The sequence below is a fragment of the Aythya fuligula genome, chromosome 3, assembly GCF_009819795.1.
Source record: "Aythya fuligula isolate bAytFul2 chromosome 3, bAytFul2.pri, whole genome shotgun sequence".
NCBI lineage: Eukaryota > Metazoa > Chordata > Aves > Anseriformes > Anatidae > Aythya > Aythya fuligula.
This window is the reverse complement of record NC_045561.1, coordinates 118,924,721-118,948,708: the sequence shown is the minus strand read 5'-3', so window position 1 is coordinate 118,948,708 and position 23,988 is coordinate 118,924,721. Positions and strand designations below refer to the sequence as shown.

Sequence of the window (23,988 nt, the reverse complement as noted above, 5' to 3'; positions counted from 1 at the left end):
TTGCGAAGCACACAAGTGAAGTTTCATGGTTTTGGAAGATTTAAATTTGAGATGGGTCTCCAAGTGTTCCTTTAGAAACACCGGTAGTGTTTAGGAAGGTTAGAAATTACGATTTTCTTCTACAAAGTGCACCATACTTCATGGTGGTGAACCAAGACAAAATGACTGATGCTGGGGAAATTGGTTGTTGTTCTGGGACCAGATTTTATGACTTGATTACTGTACAGTGTTTCAGTATTCAGTGTGCTGTTCTCTGGAGATACTTATCTTTAAAGGCAGCAGGATGAATAACTTGAAACTAAGAGTCCCTGAAGAGTTGCTTGAAGAGGTTTTTGGCCTACTGATACCAATTTTAATATATCTTGAAGTAACAGGGAAATTCCAAATGGTATATTAGCATTTACCTTGGTAATATTAAAGAGGAAAATCAGAACGATTGGGTAGCTAAGACCAGATAGCCTAACATCAAAAACAGGAAAAATAAGAGAACAGCTGATAAGAGAAAATAACAACAAAAATTAAAGGATTATAACTAATGGTCATTAGCAGGACCTTTCATTGGGCTACTGTGGCAAAAGAGAAGTGGAGTCAGTAAGTAATTAATGCTAATGCTAATGGCGATGATATTGAAGTATCTGAGGAAAATACTTCTGGATACTACATTGTAAAACAAAGAGTGAGAAGGAGAAGGTGCTGAGAAGAAAAAAAGCCAAGTGGAGGCATTATTTAAAGATTTGTAAAGATGACTGATAGTGGCGGGTTAGGATACCTCTACCTTCTTAACTTATCCAAAAAGTAATTAAGAGCTGATTTTATCTAAATAGGTCGGTACATTCACCAGATGAAAATACAGAATACCAGAGGTGTTTAATCTAGCCAGGAAAGGTAAAATCAAACCCAGCTGGAAGCTGAAGCCACATTCTGGAATGGAGACAACATGTTTTTCAACGATGCGTGACGTACCGCGGGGATAACTTGCAACGCACACCAATGGATCTTTTGTATCACCGTGTTTTCACACTAACACTTCTGCCTAAACAAACTATTACAGAGGAGGGTTTTACTGGATTCAAAACCTGAAGTAACCAAGTGAAATGCCATATGATATAAGGGATGCCAGACTAGCTGCTCTAATGGCCTTCAGAGCCTGGGAACCCATGGCCTGCTCAGAACAGTGTCTGAGATGGATGTCTGGCCCTCCAGGCACGAGGCCAAACACAAGCACGGGTGCCTGTGAGCCCCATGCTGGACTTGGATCATGCCCATGTCACCTGGTTAGTGCCACCAGCCCTGCTTGGCCCATCTCGCCCCAGTCCTGTGAAAGTGCATCCTCGTCCTGGCCCCGAGCTGGTGCCCTTGCACGCCTGCTGCTCCCTGGCACGGATTCAGCAGGCATGGAGAAAGGAGACCCTCTCCAGGTGCCAGTGCGGGTCACCCCCCTCGGTGAGCATATGCTTGGAAATGGGCGAGCTCAACGTGCTGGCCAGCTCCGATCTCACACATTTTGTATGTCACACTTCTGTCTAGGAAACAGCCTACCACCTAATCCTGGGGAACAGGTGTAGTGCATTAACGTACCAGCGCCGTGAAATTTGTACGTGCAACGTTTCTGAATATTTGAGAACCTTTTGCTATGCAAATGTGAGTGTCTTCTGAACATAAAAGGATTGACTGAAAAGTGAATTTCCAAGTCTTGGGGATTTTTTTTTTTTAAACACAAATAATTTGCTACATTTAGGCAACACAAACTTGGAGTGTATAAATAACAGTTGTAGGGGAACAGTAGCCTTCCCAAGGAACTAAAATGCCTCAGTCATTTAAAATGGGTTGCTTTGAGGAAAAAACACCTGCTTCAAGGAAAAGATAAATGTCTGACAAACACATTAACAGAATATTGTTACTTTCAGAAAAGAAAACTGTTTCTTGCAGTACCATGCAATTACTGAAAAATCTGATTTCTCTGTGCTTGCAACACTTGTGTTATTCAATAACGTTTGTGGGAAGCCATCCAGAGAGAAGAACTCTCAAGTCAAAAACCTTCTCTCAGACCCAACAAAAACCTAAATTTGCTTCTTGGCTTGGACCAGACTTTATCTGAGCAGTTCTGACAACAGCAGGAGATACCCGACACCCAAGAGCAGTGCCCCTCTCAAGGAAGACGTGCTGCTCTTGATGGCCAGAGCGCTGTCCCAGCCACATTGCACGCATTTGCAGCGATATCTGTACAGCACGGCCCTGTCTGCCCAGGGGCCTTTTTTGAAGAGTTACACCTTCTACAGACCTCCCCTGTAGAAGGTGTAACTGGAAATGAGGTTACGTGCCATGATGAGGAGCAGTCTGGCTTTACGACATCTCTTAAAATGTTCCAGTGCTTAGAGGTAACGCTTTTTATGAGAGGAAATCTTGGTTCGCAGAATGATACTTTTCTCCGTGCCTAATCCAAAAAGGTGTTTGTCCAAGGCACACAGTACTACCCAGTAATGCCATTCAGTCAATTTGATTTTCAGTACTTGAAAGTTTTTCCACCGTGCCACAGCAGAGCTCCAAACTTGGGCTCCCAACCTCCCCGGCCCGTTCCTCCTGCCCATCCTCACTGCAGCAGTTGCAAGCCGAGCCCCGTGGAAGAGAAGCCAGCAGTGTGTCTTCATAGCAAAGGCCAACCACATCCTGGGGTGTGACAGCAAAGGGGCAGCCCGTGGCACCAGGGATGGGACCGTTCCTCCCAGCTGGGCCATGAGGAGCAGGAACTTGGGCTGGGACCCCCGAGAGCCCTCCCGCCTACGGGGCCATGAGCCAGCGGCTGCGCTCAGCGCACGAATCATCCCGAGCAGATCCTTGGAGCCAATTCAGGAGGACGGACTGTGAGCTGTTCACAACAGGGATTGTTGCTTGCCAGGAGGACTGTGTAGCTGTGGCTAGTCATGGCACATAAATGCTCGTAAAGGGACCCACAGTGGCAATCGGGTGAAGGAGGAGAGCGGTAATTCTGGTTCCAAATTGAGCCCTTGGGATTTTACTGACGTATGCGGAGAAAAAAAGGTGTAGAGTAGTCCCAAGGGGAGACTGATGTCAGGGTGGTGATGGAAACAATTACTAACTGGATGTGAGAGTTAATCATTAATTAATGATACAGCTTCAGACCCTGAAAAGGGAGAAAACACCGGATGGATTTACAAGGTCGCTCATCTGTTGTTTAAATCCGTGACTGTCGTGTCAGAAAGGAAGCGTAAAAAACACCCAACGTTTTTGCAGGACCTTAAAAAATGTGACTCGAGTTTTGAATCTGTTGGCAAAAAGAGGAGGAAGCCAATGAAGACAGAATGTGGGCGAGAACAGAAAACTCGGGAAAATATTTAAATTCTTCATGGCTTCCATCATTTCCTGGAACACTCTCCCAATATTTTATACAATCCTCAAGGACATTAGAGATTATACTTGGGAAGTTCTGTGTTGGTGATGAACGTTGTCAACACAGGTGCTGCTGTAGCCTGCCCTGCTGCCAAAATAGCCCAGTCCCGTGTTGTGCCATGTAAATGGCTGAAGTAGACACGGTTAATTCAGAAAGGCAGACTGCAGCCCCACATATATGTTCCAGTGCTGGCCCTGGGACAGAGGCACTCAGGCCAGCACAGGCACGGAGCACATGAAAGCTAGCGCAATATGCTGCTTGCAGTGCAGAAACTGGGAGCTGCCTGGAATGTGAAAAAATAATGCATTATTCACGAGAGAGATCAGCATTCAGCCTGGAACCAGCGGTGCTGACAAACTGCAGAGACTTTCCAGGAGCTGAATTAAGAAGGTTACTGCCTACTTGTGCTCCAAAAAGTCAAGACGTGAAAATAGCTAAATGTGAACCCTCTCTGGCTCGCTGTCCCTCACTGAATCCCTAACAGTCCTCAGATCTTACCTTTTTGGGCTTTGCAGGAAGCTTTTGGCAATCATAGCAGCAAGAAGTTCACACTGGTGGAGTAGCCACAGAGCTTGCACGCTGCTCTGCGTAACTGCAGCGCAGCCGCAGGCGTCACGGCCACGGGGACTTCCACAGAGTCCTCTGATGGTGACTAAGAGAAACCGCGTGCTCCTTCAGTGTTCCCGAGAACTGTGTGCAAAGGTTTGGCTTTTTCACCCACTCTGCCTTTGAAAGACTGTCATGTGCCAAAAATCAAGAGAGAGATGAAAACTACTCGTCAATGGACTAAGAATAGAAACGCTGCTGGGAGCCAGGGGAGGCAGGGCTTTTTGTCAAGTCTGGTTTCGCTGAGTGGGGCCAACCTCCTGAGGTCATGCCGAAGTCAACAGTGGGAGGGACAGCGTCCTCCAGAAAGTGATTCAGAGCAGGAGGCTAATTCAGCTGCTCCGACTTGCTCTTCGGAGGACCACTGCCTGCAGTCATGAACACCAGCCTCGCCAGCTAAACTTAGCTGCTGTGCATACAGATCGTGCTCTTGGAGACGTGCTGGCATCACTGCTGTGAGAAATGTGGAGATTCCCAAATCCCACAGCCTGTGATGGTTTCAGTGTTTGTGCTGGACTTGCATGCTGAACTTCCTCGGCACCCTTTCACCTCAGCTTCTCTCAGTCCAAAGACCTAAATCCTCTGTCACACTCTGGGTCCATTTTTCAGCTTGGCAAACTGGTATAGAAGGCAAAATATTATTCCCCTCTTCCAGTTAAAATTAATTAGTCGTGCTCACAGGTGCACTTATCCCTGGCTAACGTGAATATGGCAAGGACCAACCTGCTTTTCCCCACGATGTGGACAGGGAACGGGCAGAGCTGAGACCCAACTACAAATTGACATGAAAGAGTAAGAGGCCTAGAAATGGCCGTATGCTGAGTGTCTGCCCTGAGCACAATGATTCTGGTGGCTCAACCATCTGGGAAGACCTGCAGCTCGTGAAGTGATGCCCCCATGGCCTGAGGAGGAAGATCTGCCCTTCTCTGTCCTCACAGGACACTGCCATTTCCTAGCACAGCCTCAGTTGCTGCCTCCTGAAAGCCAAGCTACAAATGTGGACCTTAAATGCCACAAAAATATAGGGAAACCTCTCTGGCCATGAACTCTCTCAGAAAATATTACCTTTATGTAGAGAGTGACTGTAAGAAAAATTGAACTCCATGTTATCTGTAGCTTCCTAGCCTGAAAAGCCTCCCTCTCTTTTCCTGGGATGAGAAACTGTCTCTTGAGAGGACAATTTGCTCTTATGCTGCTCTGCAATTTCCTCCTTACCAGAAAGCTAAAGCCTGTCAGTCTCTCAAATCCTCACAAACCAAACACCAAGCAATTTTTGGTGATGTTTGTGGAAGGGAACACCACGAATAGGATGGACACGCAGGTGATGCGATGGGAGCAGCGGCGGCCTGGTGCTGCCAGGCCTGCTCGACGCCAGGACCCCGAGCGTCCACCCTGAGCAGAGCCATGGCCACCACCGATGGCCTCGCTCGAGTCCCCATCCTCCTTCTTCAAACCCTTGCTAAATGGTGGGGATGTACACAAGCAGCTGGCACACAGAGCCAAAGCCTTAAAAAGAAAGGTGATGCATCTTTCGCTGCTCATAGGCCAGCATAGCGAATACTTCCTTAACAGGGGTACACAAATGGGTATTTTATTCTTAGCTTGACAAACTTAAATCTAACTGCTGAATGAAAGAGAATACAGTTTGATTTCTGTATCTAAATGTTTTCTCTGGATAACTGTGAAGTGACTAAAACTAAATAAAAACACAAATGAAATGTTTAATGGGAACAATACAACACCATGAGGAATACAGCTTAAGGAAAGCATACCTCACTGGTAACACCATGAATATAAATTTCTGCAGAAACTCATCAATATATACTTTTTAAACCCATTTCAGGAAGACTGTGAACATGAACGAATATTTATATTGGGTCTGAGAAGCACTGCTGTACTATGATGAAAGTTGGATTTCTTCGGATAAATACATCTATGCTTTATGCAGAATACAGAAGACTTACAGTGCCCTTCACTAGTCATTTCCACACTCTTTGAAGCCATGCTTTTATAAATTTTCATAGGTAAGTAGCAACTGGTTACTTAGCAACTTTCACTACTTCTCTGAAGTGTGCTACCTATAAAGTACTCAAGGATTTGTCATCCTTTTTTAACATACTTGGCTCTTAAAAAAGCAATAACAAATGCAGATGAGTTGTCTGCAAGGCTGGTAGTCCAAGGATTCTGCAGACACTTTGCAGATCAATAACCCCATCCATCTGAGTAATGACACTATCTGCACGCGAGGTTACTCCTCGGTGCACGCCTCACGGGCGACGGCCTACACGCAGAGCAAAAAGGAGCACGGAGGCGACATAAGAAAGAGCACGACAGAAAGCAGCCCCATCACCCCGAGCCTGTGGGGTGAACCCAACGTCCCCACCTCCCCCCTGCCCAGCAGCATCAGTGATGCTCGCTGGCTTGGTGCGTGCAGAGATGCTGGCTGTGTCCCAAAAGAAAGAAGAGGTGGTAGTTACTTACCTACAGCAAGAGGCACTTTTGGCAGATGGATCTCAGAGCAGTTGTGGGGCCTTCTCCTGCGCTCCCAGGGATCTTCTCACTGCTGCCCAGGAGCCTTGGCCACCTCCTGCTCCTCAGCACAGGCACTGTGGCAAGGCCAAGCCACTGCTGCCAGCACGGGTAGGTGCCTGCGTTAGCTGTGGGCTTGGAAAATGAGCAATGGAAGGCACGTTCATGGGGTTCTCGCTGGCTCAGTAAGCCCTACTACGGCCAGGTAAGCTTTGGATCCTTTCTTTGGAGCAGGTGGCAATGTGAATCCCCTGCACTGGGCTGGCAAAAAGTAAACTGGACGCACACCTTTAGTAAAAGGTGAAAGATTACTAGAGGAAGCGGGATCCACTCTAGACAGACAGGAGAAGCATCAGCTGCTACATGGATTTGAGATTGAAGGACTGCTCTCCCCACGTTTGCCCGAGACCTAAGCCAAGGATCGCACGTTCGGCAAAAGGCAGGAGGTTGCTTCATCGTGCAGCCACTGCCGAGCAGCTGCTGCAGGCATGTTTTAAAAGCAAGCTCCTTGTGTCCTGGTGAAGCGCCTTTGATCTTTGGAAGGAGTGGCTCGTGAGCTAATTAAGAACATATGGACACAGGGTATGACGCATTACGAGGGCCTCTCTGATGTGATGCTGTGGTCTTTCAATGAGCTGCGAATAGCCACAAAGAGGAAGGGAGATAATCTGAAAGACTTAGTCCTGTCACTGTCAGATCACAAAGACTGAGGAACAGCCACTGTAGCTTCTTTCCTCTCACCACCAGCCATGCCTTCTGATGCAAAACTCACAGGCTGATTATTCAGCTGATCATGGTAAGCGCTATGTGCATGCTGATGTATGACTTTACATCCCAAGCACACAATATATACTGACCACTGGGGTCAAACCAAAGTGTGCTTCTGATGGAAAACAAAATCTGCAGGGACTTGTCTGTTCTCAGTCAGCAAGAAGTTCCCTATGATGTTAATACGATCTGTTCCTTCCATTTTGCAAGAGCTTACATAGGAAAGTAAGAATAGGGCATTCTCTGGGGGTATCACTTCTGAGCTGAAGGACAAGAAGAAAAGCAAATCTATCTCCCAGATCTAAGACATGCACTTCTTTTTCTTTTTTTTTTCAGTATCTTCGTGGGTCTAGCATTGGAAAAAAAAACATAAACAAACCTTTTTTTCAATGAAAAAAACACAACAACACTGGCAATAAAAAATGTGACCTCCTACCTACAGCGACAAGCATACGCTGTTCTGTAGCAAGTTCATGCAAGAAGCATCACTTGGGAGGAGTAAGGACCATGAGAAGCACAGGCTGGCTCACAGGTGGGTACAGGTGGCACAGGCAATGACTTCTGCCCCTCGTATCTGATGCCACTGGCAGAGCAGTGAGGCTTCTTGAATTTCATGTTCCTTCATCCTCAGATGCTTCACAACAGTGGTGCCAAATTTACTGACCTGTCAGCTGAGTAGCATGCACTGTTGTGGGTGACACAGTGATGCTCTCTGCTGTACTTTGTGGTTCTCCCCGTGGGCAAAACGAAGCTGTGCCAGCACTGCAGCCTTGGTTGAGCTGGTGGCCAGCATAGTGGCCAGCAGGGAGCTGAGACGTTGGGCAGACAACACACGACACACAGCAGCACACGCTGCACGGGATGTGTTCAGAAGTGCAGAGAATGTGACCAGTTTACCTGATAAACACCAACTCCTTAAAGATGAAGGCTTTTTCCTTATCCCCTTTTCTAGGGAATCCCAGTGCTTGCAGCCTTGATCTTCTCACCCTTCTTTTCAGAAACGTCTCTTGCTGTCTGACCCAGCTGCTTTGACAGTTCCCATGTTCCCCATTATCACCTCAGAGCATCCACAGGAAGAAAACTGCCCTGCTCCAGGCAAAATAAAAGCTGTGCTTGGCTATGGTGCTCTGGCAGCTCGCAGATGGAGATGCAGAAGAGCCTGGGCCTCTGCACTCAGCAGCCTCCACAGGAACCCATCAGTAAGTGGGGTTCCCCATGGCACTGCCCCAAGCAGGTGGAAAAGGGATGGAAGTAAGCAGAACAAATCCTGGCTCCATTCTCCAGCCATGTGAGCATGGGTGGTTTGAAGGCCACTGCTAGAGCAGTGTGGTTGGACTGAGCAGTCTCTGATTTAGAGTCCAGTGCTGGCATTTATCAACTTACCAAATCTCCTGTGAGGATTCACTGGTGATGACCAAGGTCACTATCAACAGCCTCTAAACAGCCATCACCAGCTGGTTTTAGGTATGAAGTAGTACAGAGCTGGGAGAGATATTCTGGACAGTCAAGACTGATCTCTTATCACTCCTCTAGTCAAAGGAGAGGACAATACCACGAGGAACCTCCTAATGTCACAGGTGATGTGTTGTCTGCTACCATTACTGACAATGGAAGTAAGACTTTGGATCTGAAATTGATGCCAAGGAGTTTCCCGCCAGGCTGTAGGTTTGTCCTTGGTATCAGCAGCAGGAGATTTGGAGATCAGAGGTTTCTGCTCCTCTGCACTGAGGAGAAGGAATGCGTGAAGGGATGTCTAAAGATACAGGTTGGACTGCGGTGAGCCTGACCATCAGCATCCAGCTCAGAGAGGTCAACGACAACTAGTGAGGCTGTTCATCGGTGGGTGAAAGAGACTGTAAAAATCTCTGAGAGCAATAACCGGAGCTAAGAAATCGATGACTTGATCTCACCAAGAGAGGCAGTAAGGACCACGGCTGCCGTGCCCACCGTGACTGCGACGAGGCAGAGCGCACCCGACATCTGGATGCGCAGCGCTGCTCTGCAGAGCCCTGCTTGTACACGCATCAGTGCCAAGAGCATTCATAATGGCAGAACCCAACTAACACGATTTAGCTCTCCTGGAATTCTGTAGTTTATTTAATCTGATGAACTCATTAATGTTGTCAGAAACACAGTATTAAACCGTCAATGATCTGGAGAACTGCAGCCCCTAGAAGCAAACACGTAGTGTTTTCCAATAAGTACAGATGAACAGGGTTTGACTGCACCAAGGGTACACATCTGCTTTTTTTTTCAGCCCCGGGAGGCTACTGGAATTCAGATCTTTCTTAAAACATGCACCTCCCCCCCCCCTCTTACTGGTGAATTTACTTCAACAGAGAAAGGTTCAGGGAAAAGAAAATTAATTTTCACATTAGCAGACTTTTTCTTAAAATGCATTAGTCAAAATACTGAGATTTTATCTTTCTCTGCTATTTTAATTCTTTGTGGATTTAAGCACATCTGCTCTGGGCTTTCAAAATTGTAGGGATATTTACAGTAGTCAAACTAAATCACAAATACAATGCAAGCACTTCTCTCTAAACCCAATTTGGATTACATGATGATTTTAATAGTTAGAACAACTTTCACTTCACTTTGATAAATAAAACCCCCAAGAGGTTTCAGTTTGAAAGCATCATGAAAGACACAATGTACAGCTGGAACAGATATTTCAGACTATCAGACTCTTAGGTAAAACTATTTTGATCTAGCACTAAGGATAAATTGATTCCAGGTATGTTTTTTTTTTTTTTCATTTCTGCACTGTGGTGTAATATTTACACCAATGTTTGACTACGTAGAAGTATTTTGATTTTTTTGATAGTTACGTTGTAAATACATGTTGTTGCAGCGCAGAAGCCATCGCTGTACAAGAGGAAGCTATCACCATAATGGCTAACATAACATCTGAGTAAGCAAATATCGAACCTCATCATTTCCAAGGTCTTGAATTCATAATATTTCTGTAATACTAAACAGCACTACATCTGTATTTTTGAGGTTTCTTTATCTTACTACTAGCATGCTTCGAATCAGCTATAACTACCAAAAAAAAAAAAAAAAAAAGGTAGAACAGAACACTCAGATCAAAGATTTTACCCTCTTGGGATGCTGCTGAGCATCACAGATAGTTCTGCCTGACAGCTAGCTCCATGGCCAGCAGGGAAGGCATCCAACCACCGCCCAGCCAAGCTGCAGATAAGCTTCAGCAAGCTCTGCAAAGATCTCCTCACAGCTGCTTGACCAGGGATGCTCTTCGAGGATAATTGAGTCCACACCAATATGACAACAGTGAAGTAGACACTGAAAGGAAATCCTTTCTCTAGATGCTTCATACTCTTCAACACCAGGCTCACTGGCACGCAACTCATTGGGGTACGTTATTAAATCAGACTTCAGTGACAAACTTCTGGTTTGAGATAGTGTTTTGTGTTGACAATTATGGGGTTGTGTCTTCTCAAATCTCTTTAATTTGCTTAAAGTCAGAGTGCAAAAGTGTATTTGTGGGCTGGGGAAATAGGGAACAAATTGGAGAGAGGCCAATAACCCAGAAGAAACTACCAACTTCAAAAAGATAGAAGTTTACAACACAGTTAGTAAAAGAGTGATTTATACTCAAAGGGATTATTCTGTTGTATCAGACCATACCTAAACTCTTGTGCTGCATATAACATGCTTTAACAAGATGTTTCAGGACTCCCTTTGAAAAAGACAGCCCTTATAAAGAGAGGAGGTGGAAAAAGGGATAGCTCCTTACAAAGGAAAGGGCCAAAATGAAGCAATAAAGTCTGTGTAACAGATGATGAAATGAGCCCCAAATTGCTGCCATCTGTTAGCAACCTTTGCCCAGTGAAATGAATTTCATGTGAGGTCAAGAAATCCCAAACTGCTATTTCCTCATTACTATTAATAAGGGCCAGGTGCCATATAAACCAATGCTGGATCCAGATGTCCTTCATGTGGCTTTGATTACCCTTCTATGCTTCCATAATGATAAGAGGGAAAGTATTACAAATGCTCACACAGAAACACATTTAATATTAATTTCTCTGCAATTGAATTACTGGGGAGTAATTATACACCTTCCACTCTAACAAATGTTTAGAGTTCAGCCATGTGGATGTAACTCCTGCAAGGTGTAGAGCAGGCAGCCCTTAAGAACCAAGTTACAGTATGTGCTGTTGCAACGGGGCCTCTTCCATATTTTTCATGATTGTGTATGAGAACCAGTTCTTTCTACAAGTGACAGCCAAGATACAAGCAACAGCTCTCATTTGAATTTCATCAACAGCTTGTTGGATAGTCTTGAATGTCTAAAAAAGTATCAGTTTTCCCCGTCTCTGAAATGGACACACTCAATTTGATCCAGAGGGATGTGAAGATGCACAGTTTTGTAGTTTGGTTAAGATTAAAATGCTACAGATATGCATATACACTATTTATGGCATCAGTCAGTTGTATTTGGGTGCCAATCCAGTGCTACAGCACAGCAGAAGGAATTAGTGATTGCAGAGAATTAAGCATACACTGAGGCATATCCTGAAGGAGTATGCACGCACTGTCTGCACTTAAGCTTATTTACATACTAGATCAGGTCCTTGATTATAAAGTCAAGAAAAATTTGCTTTAGAACAGTCAGCATTTAGAACAGTCAGGGTACAAAATTCAGCTGGGAAGCAAACAAGCATTTCACATTCTGGACTCTCCAAGGATCATCATATAACCAGTTGCAATCTACACTCAAAGAAACTATGGCAAAATAAATTATTCCTGAATACTGTCTTCTAACTTTCAGTCTTGCCAAACTCATCATCAGCATCACATTTCCTACGGACTAAACAAACATCAAGTGAAATTCAACCTTGCCAAGCACATGCAAATCCTTGCAGTATATCTCTCCAGTCATCTTAATGATATCTCCACAACAAAAACACAAAATCTATATGCTCATGAATATCTACCCCAAAATGTGGCAACAAATGTTTTGGTGGAAACATGCATGTGGAATGAAAAATACCACTAACACACCGCAATGAATTCTCATGAAGAAAAAACAAAGGATAGAAACACCCACTTTGTGGGAAAATATATGCCACAAAAAAAATAAAAAAAATTACAAACACATTCTGACCTTGCATATGAGATCTTCAATGGAGACCTATGAAATTTTCCTGCAGAATAAGCCTAAGCACTGAATTCACAGTTCTAAATGATCATTGATTCTGGTGGGACACTGCTTATTGTCCTTTATAACCTTCTCTCTGATCTGTTGTTACAGGAACCATCCTCGTCTGTACTGCTGCAAAGGGGCACGCAGCTGACTGCTGGTGCACCCTCTCTGATCCAGAGGTGCTTGCTGGCTGCTTTCTGCCACGTAGTTTTAGTGGCTGCCCTGAAAGGCTCACTCTAAGGAACGACATCTAGCCTCTTCCAGTCTGGATTTGTACTTCTTGAAGATCTGATGCAAGGTCAATGAAGGTGTAGTTACAAGAATTTCTGGCTTCATCTTTTTCTAGGAACGCTGTCTTTAATTAGGACAGTTCAGTGCTCTGATTTGGAGCATGGCCCCTCAGAAACCGTAAGAACATAATTGCTGGAGCAGTGAATATTGGCACAGGAAAAGGAATGTTTCAAGCTGGCTTTGCTGTTGAAGTCAGCTTATTGTAAAGCTGACTTAACCCTGGACTGACTTAACCCTTGGTCCACAACTCTGCTTTCTCCATCTACATCAAATGGTCCCATAAAGCAGTATGGCCTCCCCCTTTGGTTCCTCATCAAAATATAAACCTTAAAATTAAAATGTTGGTTTTATTGCAAGAAAATCTGGTTATTTGAAAAATATTTCTAAATTGCTAAAAGCAAAATTTCTCATATAGTGACTTGTAGAAAAAAAAAGCTGTTGTTAATACACCCCAAACTGCCAGTCCATGCTCACACACCTCCCAGACACTGTTCTGACTCTGCAGTCCCTCGGGCACTGTCCGCCCGACACGTTCCTCACATCAGAACCACAGAGACAGCTCGGATCTGGTGGTGGTGATTAGCTCCAGCCCTGCTGCCGTGCACCCCTGCACCCAAGTTGTGCATAGGCCTGGAGACACGATGTTATGCATGCAGGCTGCTGCTTTGGCAGGACGTGGTGGCCCCGTTATAGAGACTGTTGGGGTTCTGGGTGCCCTGATGCTGGGTACCCGAAGGGGTGGGAGTGTTGTGTGATGGCACTGGTGGTCCTGCAGAGCAGCTGAGGTCTGACGGGATGAATGGGCCCAGCAGGCCAGCCCCCAGCTGACCTCCAGGTCCCTTCCAGCCTCTGGGACTCTGTGCTAACTCCAGGCAATGCCATGGAGCTGCTTCCCCAGTCTCCAGTTATTTCCTGGGGCAAGCCATGACGCCTGAGCAGGCTCCGTACTCCTGTGCTTGGTGCCGAAGGACCCTCTGAGACCTCGGGCCTCCCAGGGAGTGCAGGAGCATCCCTTAGGTCTGCTGAAGGTCTCCTGGGCCTGCAAGGTGCTTAACCTCAGCTAGGGGGGCTGGCAAGGTGCTAAGGCTTGAGGCTGTCTGCACTGCCTTCCCCTTGTATGACCCGGGTTCTTCAGTGCCTGGGGCATCGCGGGGTCTGCTGCAGAAATGGTGGAGATGTGGCTGTATGAAATTTCCTGAAGGATTGTACCAGACAGGTGCCACCTCACCATCAGCTCTCACACGCTTTAGTACACACAACCTCCCTGCAGGGCCCTGTCCTCACTCCCCAGGGCATGGGGCTGGCCTGGGGACCATCTGTATGGGATGACCCGCTGGCAAAGTGCTGCACAGACCAGAGCCTCAGTCAGTCCACCTGCATGAAATGCATCTCAACACCCTTCATTCCACTGCAGCCCACAAACCAACGGCGGTGCCACAACTTCCAGCAGTGCTTTCTTGAAGCACCAAGGCTGCTCCTGCTGCCAACCTTCCAAGTTATCAACATCAAAATGGGACTGAAGGAGGGGAAATGCCCTGCATACAGGCACAACCTCCTGGGGCTCCTGGAGCCTCTCTGACCACATATGATGTGACCAAGCCTTGATTTTTCCTTATAACTGCCCATGATACACCTATAGTAACCGCTTTGTATGAGCACTGTGCATTCTAGTGCAAGCACTGTAGGACAGTTTCCTTTCTAATTCTCTTTTTGCAAATAATGTGTATTAAAACAAACAAGCAAGCAAACAATCGGAAACCTCCAGAAGATCAAAAATGAAAATGTTCACGCTGGGCAGCCTCTTGACAGAGGATCTGTTTAGAAAATAAAAAACCCTTCAGCGGTTTCTGAAGTGCATAAGAATGAATAAGCATATTTTTCCCCCAAGTCAAAAGCAAGTGTAGCCACAACGCTTTTGTGCAGAGCTTTGTTAAAAATGGTAGCAGCTTAAAAGTTCAAACTTGGCATACGTGTCTTTCTCAGCGAAGGCAAGACTTGGAAAACATAAAACTGAACAAACTCCTGCCTGTTTCTGGCTGTGCAATCCAAAATGTGATTAAGTACAGAGGAATGCGATTCAGGGAAGACATGAATGGAGTGGGTACTCCGGGATAAATGGTTCTACGTTATGGCTGTTACCTCCTAATGGGACAGCAGGAACATATGAAAAATCACAGTTTTCCGTGACAATTTTCTCAACTGCTATTTTTGAAAATATCTCCGGTTACTACACATCAGAAATAAAAACATCTCAGTGCTCTCTACTATTTTAGTTTGCCTTGCGTGTTTGACAGCACTTAATCACGCTGCTTGTGTGCCTGCCGAAATGGGGCAGCGTGGTTAAACCCCTCCTGGGCTGTTCCCAGATGAGCATCAGGAGAGGACCTCGCACCCCTTCACCGCCCGCCTCGAGCAGGGCACTGCTCTCAGAAGGCTCTGGCAGCCCCGTGCCGTGTCTGGCCCCCACCATCCGCTACACACAGCACGAGAAAGAAAAGCAGCAACCCACTTTCATCTGCTGCCGCCTGAGCCGTGCTCAATCCTCTTAGCTCTGCCCTCCAAGCTCCACACAGATGGAGAGCGCAGCAGGGGAGGGCTGAGTGGGCCCAGGGAAACTTGCTAAAGCCTTGCTGCTCGGGGTGGGGAGCGGCATTTTCCTTCTCCTCAGACAGAAACCAGGTCTTCTGTAGATGTTGGCTTCACACCTTGGTCTACATTTCAGCGCACTCACACAATTGCCATGGGAAGTGCCATCGTGTCACTGGGAGATGTAGCTCTTACCTGACATTCAACCACCACAGGGCAGTGTGAGCCATCAGAGCAACCAGACTTCCAGGAATGCAATCCTGATGCACATCCATGGCTACTCTCTGCCAAGCCCTCCTCCTCGTAGCCAAGGCAGTGCTGGAAGTCAGCGAGAAGGGGAAAGTCTTCTCCTCTTCAGTACCAGGTGTCAGCACAGACCTAGCCCACCTTGCTGAGATGTGGCTGACACATAAACCCCCTGGGTACAGACACCCCACTCTCGATATGACTTCAAAAACTTAACATCTAAATGACTCCTTCAGGAGCCTTTCTAGGTTTGGTGTCTTTCAGGAGACCCATAAACATGGCTCCTCATGTGGAGGCACAAACTCAAAGCTTACTCTAAAGCTGTCTGTCTGTATTAGTGAACTGAACCATGCCCAGGAGTGTTTCTGGCACCGGAACAAAGTAATTTACAGTATTAAAGTGTAAGAACGCTCCCTGGCACAGCTTTAACACATCTCAGCTACCACATTCCCCAGCAATTCCCAGGCACACTGCAGGAATCATTCCCAATACCGCATGCAGCCACCAGGTCTTGGAGCCTAAGAAAATCTGCTCGCAGAGGCAGGCATTTTCATGCCAGTTGGCCTCGGTGTCAGAGAACTTTTCCATGCACGCTCACTAGTACAGGCCTAGCCTGCAAGTCTCAGGAACTGCTACCACTTCTTTCAGCTCAACCAGAGAAGGCATTTAAGGCTGCCAGTGTGGTAGGCAACTAGATTTCATCTTTTTCCTAAGTTTATCCTGAACAGCATTATGTTACATAGAACAGGATTATTCTATGTTAAGCTACTTGAGCTATTCACTCCTAGAGGTTGATCTTCCACTTATTTCAGAGAGGCTCTTCAGTTATGAATATGAATGATTATCTTTTGAGCAAGTTGGGTCACGTTAGCCATATAGCTGGCAGACATGATCCATCAATGCTGAGAGCTTGGAATCATCCACAGAGACCAAAGGCACACCCTGGAAACGAAGGAGGCCACGCAGTACAAGAAGGCAGAGGACTTGCAGTGTTCAGGCATCAGGAGGAATTCTTCATATTTTTGTTAGAACGCACCAGTGCATGGTGGTGGGGGTCACCCAGCCATGCATCAGTGACCCACTCTGGAGAGGTGAATTAAGACCTCTGGATGCAGCAAAGACAGACATAGTATTGAACAGCAGTCTCATATTCAGACATCAACATGATGAGACTTCTTCAGCAGTTACACGTTCCCCAAGGTTAGGAATTCCCCTCTCCCAGGTTTCTGCAGCTCTTGGGAAGGAACACAGGTATCACCCTAGCTTGTTGTCTGGGATCAGTTTTGCTCTAGCTGTTGGTTATGAAGGTTCACCACAGACAAGGGATGTGCACTGCAAATGAGGTGAAGAGGTACTGCTGCCCCTGCACCGCTCATGTGGAGTGGAAGGTATCATCTCCATATAGCAAAGGCAGGAAAACTGGGACTGCTAACAGCCCATCCACCGGGTTAAGGAGCAACCCTCCCACGATTTCCACAACTTCACGAGGACTATTTGGTGTCAGCATGTCCACTTCTTCTGATTGGTAATATAACCTCAAAATTCACGAGCCTCATCTGCTCTGCAATGCCGCACGGTTCCCACCATCTTCAGAAAGGAAAAGATTTCCATTCCAGTGCTTAAGCACTCCCATGTGAGCTCCTTTGCTGTGAAGCCATTTCTGTGCCTGTTCGGCATTAGAGCACTTCTCTTGTGCTGGATTACGAGTGCTTGATGCTCCTCTGGGTTTGTTGTATGTATTATTGTACTACATGCCAAAGACATGATACATGTGATGTACATCTTTGTGAATTCCTTTAACGTTCTTCTGAATAGTGAACAGTACAGCTCCAATGGCTGTTCATTTGACTATAAAACAAAGGTTTTAATATTTAGCAGATTATTTAAGTCTCTCACCAGCTGTGACATGAAAACGGTCCTGTTGTAAATTAAGATCTATGCTGGAAATGATCTTTATTAGCTGGGACACAACAATCTTAGCAGTAATAGAGAATGGTGTGATGGACTATGAATACCTTGTGGCTTAATACCCCTTTACTGCAGTATCTCTACACAAGGCATTTTTCCGCAAGGGTGTAACCAGAACTGGCCCAAGTGATTTGAAGGAGCAGTCCTGTGAAGGGAAAGACAGTAAAGAAACTTTCAAAATCTTGATAGAAAATCAACTCTGAACCAGGATCAGAAATAGCAGACCTCTCATGATACAAGTTCCCTATAGCTTGCCATGATATTCGAGCCAGACTGGCCAAGAGAGACACAGCTTTTTGGCCTTCTGAAGACTGGAGTTTGTGTCTGGAGTTTGCTGTCTCAGATGTCACTGCGCTCACCTAGCCTTCTGCTGGAAATGGAAGTCAGTTCCCACACAGTTTTCTGTAGGTACTTGGCAGTAACCTCAGCAGCCAAGTAACTTTTTATTGCCCTGCCACTGGCAGCAAAGATCTCTCCTCAGTGCTTAGATGTGCAATCACTCTGGGTGCAAATATATGAGCAAACCCTTACTTGCTCCTCTCGGCTAGGTGTCTTGTTGCACTGGATGCAATGCTGGCTCATGATGTCAGTCAAGCCATTCAAAATGTCCGTGCTAGCCTGGGTATGTTCAGCCCTTGGAATGTGTACGTTTCCTTAAATGCAGAATGAACAAGGTGACTTCTTCAGGAAGTCTTTTTTGCTGGCCAAGAAACTTGCTTGAATACAGCCAAGACAACCGATCCTCTCTGACCCATCTCTACCTGTTGCTAGCAATATGGAGAAGGCAGCATGGGACTTGCAGCTTTAGCAGCGAAGGGAAATCAGAAATTCCTGAAGTGGGTGCTGATGCTACTGCTTTTGATGTGCAGCCAGTACTGAATCTGTGACTGTTCTGTTGATTTGTCTCTTATTTACCTTAATCCTTCACGTAAATTCAGGCTACCACCACATAACCTAGCCATCTCATCAAGGGGTGAGAGATCATCCCTCTAGATCACTAGGGCACTTGGGTCTTCTCTTCCACAGGACCCAGACAGTGTTCCTGTTTGTGGGCTGGATTGTAGGCCTTTGTGAAGTACTAATCAGACAAGCCTCTTTGTCCAAGCCTGATGTGGACACAGGATGGGGCTGGCTGAGCTCACACTGCACTGGTACCCTTCCCAAGCTACTCTAGGGTTTTATATGCTTATGTAGAGGGAAGATGCAACTCTACAACCACCAAAACTGGCTGAGGGTCTTAAGGACAGTGTCATGTTTGATAATATTCTTAAAGCTCTTCAGTTGGCTGTGTTTCTTTAAGCTGAGATCTCACACCCAGCCAGCCCTGTGTTCAAGCATGCCTGTTATTGGAGAAAATGGATGACATGAAGTCCTGAAGACATTTAGAAGTGAGAGTATGGTCCAATGAATTCTTTTGGACTTCAAACTGGAGATGTGCCATTACCTCCTTTCCAAAAATAGTGCAGACACCAACTCACAGAGGGGTGAGTAGGGTTGTTATCAATGCAAAGTCCAGCTGGAGGCCAGTCACCAGTGGTGTGCTTCAAGATTTGGTACTGGGGCCAGACTGTTTAAGAGCTTCAGAAATGACCTAGATGATAGGGCAACACACATCCTCAACAAGTTGGCAGACACTACAAAACTAAGAGGAGTGGCTGATAGACCAGATGGTTGGACTGGCATTCAGAGAGATCTCTGAATCCCTCTGGAGAAAAGGGCAGATAGGGACCTCACCAAGTTCAACACAGAGAGCAAAGTCCTGCTCCTGGGAAGGAATAACCCCATGCATCAGTGTGCTCTGGGGGCTAAACCAGCTTAGCAGAAAAAGAGCTGGGGTCCTGCTGACAACAAGTTGAACAGCAATGTTCCAGCAAAAAATGTCAACAGCATCCTGAGCCGTGTTGGAAACAGTGCTGGCAGTAGGATGAAGGAGGTGATCCTTCCCCTCTCCTCAGAAATGGTGAGGCTCCATCCAGGGTGCTGTGGCCAGTTCTGGACAACCCAGTACAAGAAAGATACAAAGCGAGACTGGAGCAAGTCCGAGGAATAGCCAAAAACTATGACGAAGAACAAGTGCATCTGCCATATGAAGAGAGGCTGGAAGAGTTGGGACTGTCAAAAACAGAAGGATCGAGGGGACCTTAACAATGAGTACTAAACCCTGATGGAAGAGAGTAAGAAAACAGCGCCGGACCCCTCTTGGTGTTATCCGGTGAAAGAACCAGAGGTAATGGGACACATGGAAATACAGGAATTCCCCATTAAACATAAAGAAAAAAAAAACTTTCTTATGGCGAGGCTGGTGCAGCAGTAGCACCAGTTGCCCAGAGAGGTTGTGGAGTCTCCAGTTTTGGAGATACTCAAAACCTCATCAGACAAGATCCTGAGCTGCCTGCTCTAGCTGACCCTGCTTTGAGCATAAGAGGTAGATGAGATGGTCTCCAGAGGTCTCTTCCCACCTCAGTTATTCTGTGATTCCTATGACTGTGTGTTTCTTAGCCAAGAGGAACACTGCGCCCTGAGACTTCCATCTTTTCCAGGCTGCACCTTTACAGTTAGGAGCAGAGCAACTCCAGTCTTTTTCAGCCCATGATAGGTAAGGATGTAAAGTTTCAGTTCCTACATACAGATCAGTTACGTGCTCTTTGGCTGGTCAAAATCTGCTTTCTTGAGCTTCAAATCCTTTCTGGCTTGTTCATCACTGATTCCAACAGAATGGGACTGGGAAGTGTAACAATGTGTGGACATTATTTTAGCAGTCAGTTTTGGCTCTCTTATCCTCTCACTAACATAGTGCTCCAGGGAGAGAAGGGAAGAAAAATTGGGCAAGTTCTTCCTTTGATCTCATATTTACCCTTTTTCTATATCCATAATCAGGATGAAAAATCACAGCATGGGAAAAACAAGCTAATAAAATTCTGCATCTCCATACAGATGATTATTCCTAGCAGTGATGCTGGGTAAGAGAATGACATGCGATACAACATTCCACTTGCACAGTATGAAGTGGGAGGACAGGGACTGTGGTGTGTTGGTTGCTTTCCCTTCTCCAGGAAATTCCTTGAAGATCACTGCCACATGCTGCAATCTGGTCCCTTCATTAAGCCAAAGAATTTCTGCAAGGTGCCTTAGCAAACCCAGGGATAAATCTTCACTGGCAGCATCAACTAAAGAAGAACTAGGCTCCAACAGAAGATGCACACTTACCACCATCTTCTTTTTAAGTTGATGACAGTATTTTAATAAATGGCCATCCAGGAGTCACCAAAAGCCAATTTCAGCACATGTAGTATTGAAGTGTTTTCAGCAATTGAAATTAACCAGAAGTATATATGTCATTACAAAAAAAAAAAAAAAAAGTCACGAGTATTTCCAATTCATGTCATATATCTGACAACATTTAACAACAACAAAATAAAGCCAATGGGAAACACAGGACTAATTTTCATTAATGCTTTGTGTACAAAGAAAAACATGCTCAAAAATGCTGAAAAAATGTTTTGTTGGAGAGAAGACACTGAACATCTGGTTATTTCTGAGAAAAGCAAAAGGGCTCCCTCTGGAGTGGATTCGGAAATTAACACAGGATTCAGATTTTAATAGGTGGGCAGAGAAAATGAGCATCAGTAAAAAGTAAATGCATTCTTGTCTCTTGTTAGTTTACTCATCCTGTTTACAATGAGCATACTGGGACTAATTCAAGGAGACTATATCATGATTGAATGATATGGATCCATGCCTAGAATATTAAGTCATTAATTAGTTTTCATGCATGGACTTGCATGTGGCAAAGAGGCAAATTAAGGATACCTGAAGAGACAAGAAAGCTTTCTTAGTATGGAAAGCACTCTAAAGAATCTCTGAGATAATAAATTTTGAAGCCAGCTGAGAACCCACATTTCAACCCTGGATGGTCATGCACAATTCCTTAAAAAACTAATGAATACAGTCACCGCTTATGTACCCATGGCAATCAGCTCAATGTGAAAGTGATAGCGGAATAACTTTAAGGACATACACAAAAACATGCTCTACTGGATAATCATGAAGGCTGCTTTCAAATTCAGATGTGAGAAAGACATCCCGTGGTTTATATACATACAAGCCAATTAACAGAAAATTGTATTTTCATGCAGTAAGAAAAAAAGTTAGATCACCTACAAACTGAAGTCAACTTACTGCCTGTTTTTGCTCTTCTTCCTATAATCGTTGGCAAAAGAAAAAGGTGAAGAGAGAAACAGGGTAGATTAATTATTGTACTATAAGGAAACATACATACACAAAATCTATAACAGATCCAATGAAAGAACAGAACATGGCAAATCGTAGAAACATCTGTAGACACAAACGGAAACACAGAAGTTAGATGTAACTGTTGTGGTGAGAAAGCAAAGATGTAATTTGTTCCATTCTCAAAAGAAGACTCATCTAAAATGGCCACCAGTATTTGGGAAAGTTGAAAACGTGGAATGGATGTTACTGTGATCTTTGCTTGAAGCAGAACCTGTACTGGTTTCTCTTCCTATCCTAGACTCAGAAATGACTCTCTAGTTGTCCTCAAGACAATTTTACTTTCAGTCTAGAAATACCAGACTACCACCCTCAAAAGTCTGGAAACACCCTTTGAAGTGTGCAATCAATGCACTGCATTTGGTTTCCTGCATGCACAAATCTGCCATCACAAAGACCAAAACTGTCATAACGTGAGAGCTAAAATATCACCTTTTTGATCACAGAGTGACCACTAGCACCGGACCTGCAGTGACCTCTGCAGATCAGATTTCAAAAGGGCAAATTAAAGAGTGGCAGGCAATCAGATCTAGAACGGGAGGAGAGGAACTGGGAGACAGAAACACCGAAGATACGGAGTAGGCAAAAAGAGAGAACAATTCCATTGTTGCAATGCAACTACTATCAGTATGGACCACCGCTAATTTGAAAGACCAAAAATAGTGAAACATGGATGAATTTATCAGCTTTTGAGTCAGAGAAATGTATGCTATGATCCTCCTGGGCCAGCAGAATCACACTAACTTCAACTATACATGCCTTTTTGGGTATGAGCAAAATATCATATACTGAGAGTTTCTTTCACAATTCAAATGTTTTCGTAAATGTTGTCCTCAGCAGTATAACAATGGGAACACGATTTTGAGCTCTACCGGCTGTTCTGTCATGTGGGCTTGGTTGTGTGGAGGAGCATGGCAGCTGTGGTGGGGTAGCAACAGTGTGCATTAGAAAGATAGGTAGGCAGCATATTTTTTGAGTACTCTTGTGTTTGCAGAATTAGTAATTACAGCTTTTTCAGGGTAACAGTGTGAGTTCCCTCCAACAGTGGCTTTGCATGGAATGCCAGTGCAGTGAGCAGCAGGACCACTCCCCAGCACATCTCCCCAGAAATTCAGTTCATGGAACCAAAATTCATGGAATAGAAGTTGCTGACTTTGAATGGAATAGAAGTTCTGACCTTGAGATCTATGAACCCATTCATCCACCTTCCCTCATTTATTTCCTGTCTGAGTAGGACTAACCAGACTCTGTCCCCTAATCTGGAGTAGTTTCTTTTCACTGACCACTACACCAAAAGATAAAGATGTGTTCCTGACTGTGCATTGAGGGCACTACAGAGATACACTGGAAGTGACTGCAGAGATGTACAGTAACACATAACCATATTGTTCCACATTTCTGAGCAGATATATTTATATTTATTTTTATTTTTTCTCCCAAGATGTGGGGTGGTTCAGGTGCACATTTAGGCACTGTTGTAGCAGATGTAGGGCATGGTGTCATTGAACCATGAATCAACATCAGCTGCGGAGGCCACTGCTGCCCTCCCTCCCCATTCCCACATGTTTCCAGTTGTTCCTTCTACAAGCACGGGGACTCACAGGACCAGATGGTGAGCCAGGTCAGGGAAAAGATCTTAAATGATCTCCACTCTACAAAAAAGTTGTTAGCTTGAAAAATGAGGCTTTAGCATTAACTACAGATGTGAAAAAAAAATCTCAAGAGACGCGGAGCTTTGCTAGGAAGAACTGAGCAGTTATTAGATAAATCATCAAATCAGCTAGTGAGGAAATTACCACTGAGGAAATGGAAAAAAGTGATATGGGATATGTCTGCTGAATATCCTTCTAGCTTAAGGCAAAAGCCCTGCAAGAAGGCAGACAATCATCACAGCTGACTACTTATTAGAAGAGTGCCAGCTAATGGCACTAGGTGATTAAAGAAGTCTTCAGAAGAAAAGACAGAAAGGTAAGCCCGCAGCCTGGATGAGGAGAAGATAAAAAGCATTGAAGGGGGGCACTGGTGACACCACTGGCAGATAACTGGTCACTGTGCAGTTGGGGCAGATAAGAGGCCTCTCATGTGCAAGGGTCTGATGCACTTCGGCCTAACTGGAGGTGGC

The 23,988-nt window shown here is 45.2% G+C and overlaps 1 protein-coding gene across 10 annotated transcripts in view; it reads right to left on the bottom strand.

The window, feature by feature from the left end:
- Positions 1-23,988, bottom strand: part of DTNB (dystrobrevin beta) — a 192,809-nt gene that overhangs the window by 30,711 nt on the left and 138,110 nt on the right. For 4 of the 10 annotated variants that reach the window (XM_032184144.1, XM_032184148.1, XM_032184145.1 and 1 more), the window contains one exon: positions 21,756-21,776. The exons of the other annotated variants lie outside the window; for them this stretch is intronic. In XM_032184144.1, coding sequence (XP_032040035.1) covers positions 21,756-21,776 — 21 coding nt within the window. The remainder of the gene's footprint in view (positions 1-21,755; positions 21,777-23,988) is intronic. 10 annotated transcript variants of the gene reach the window in all.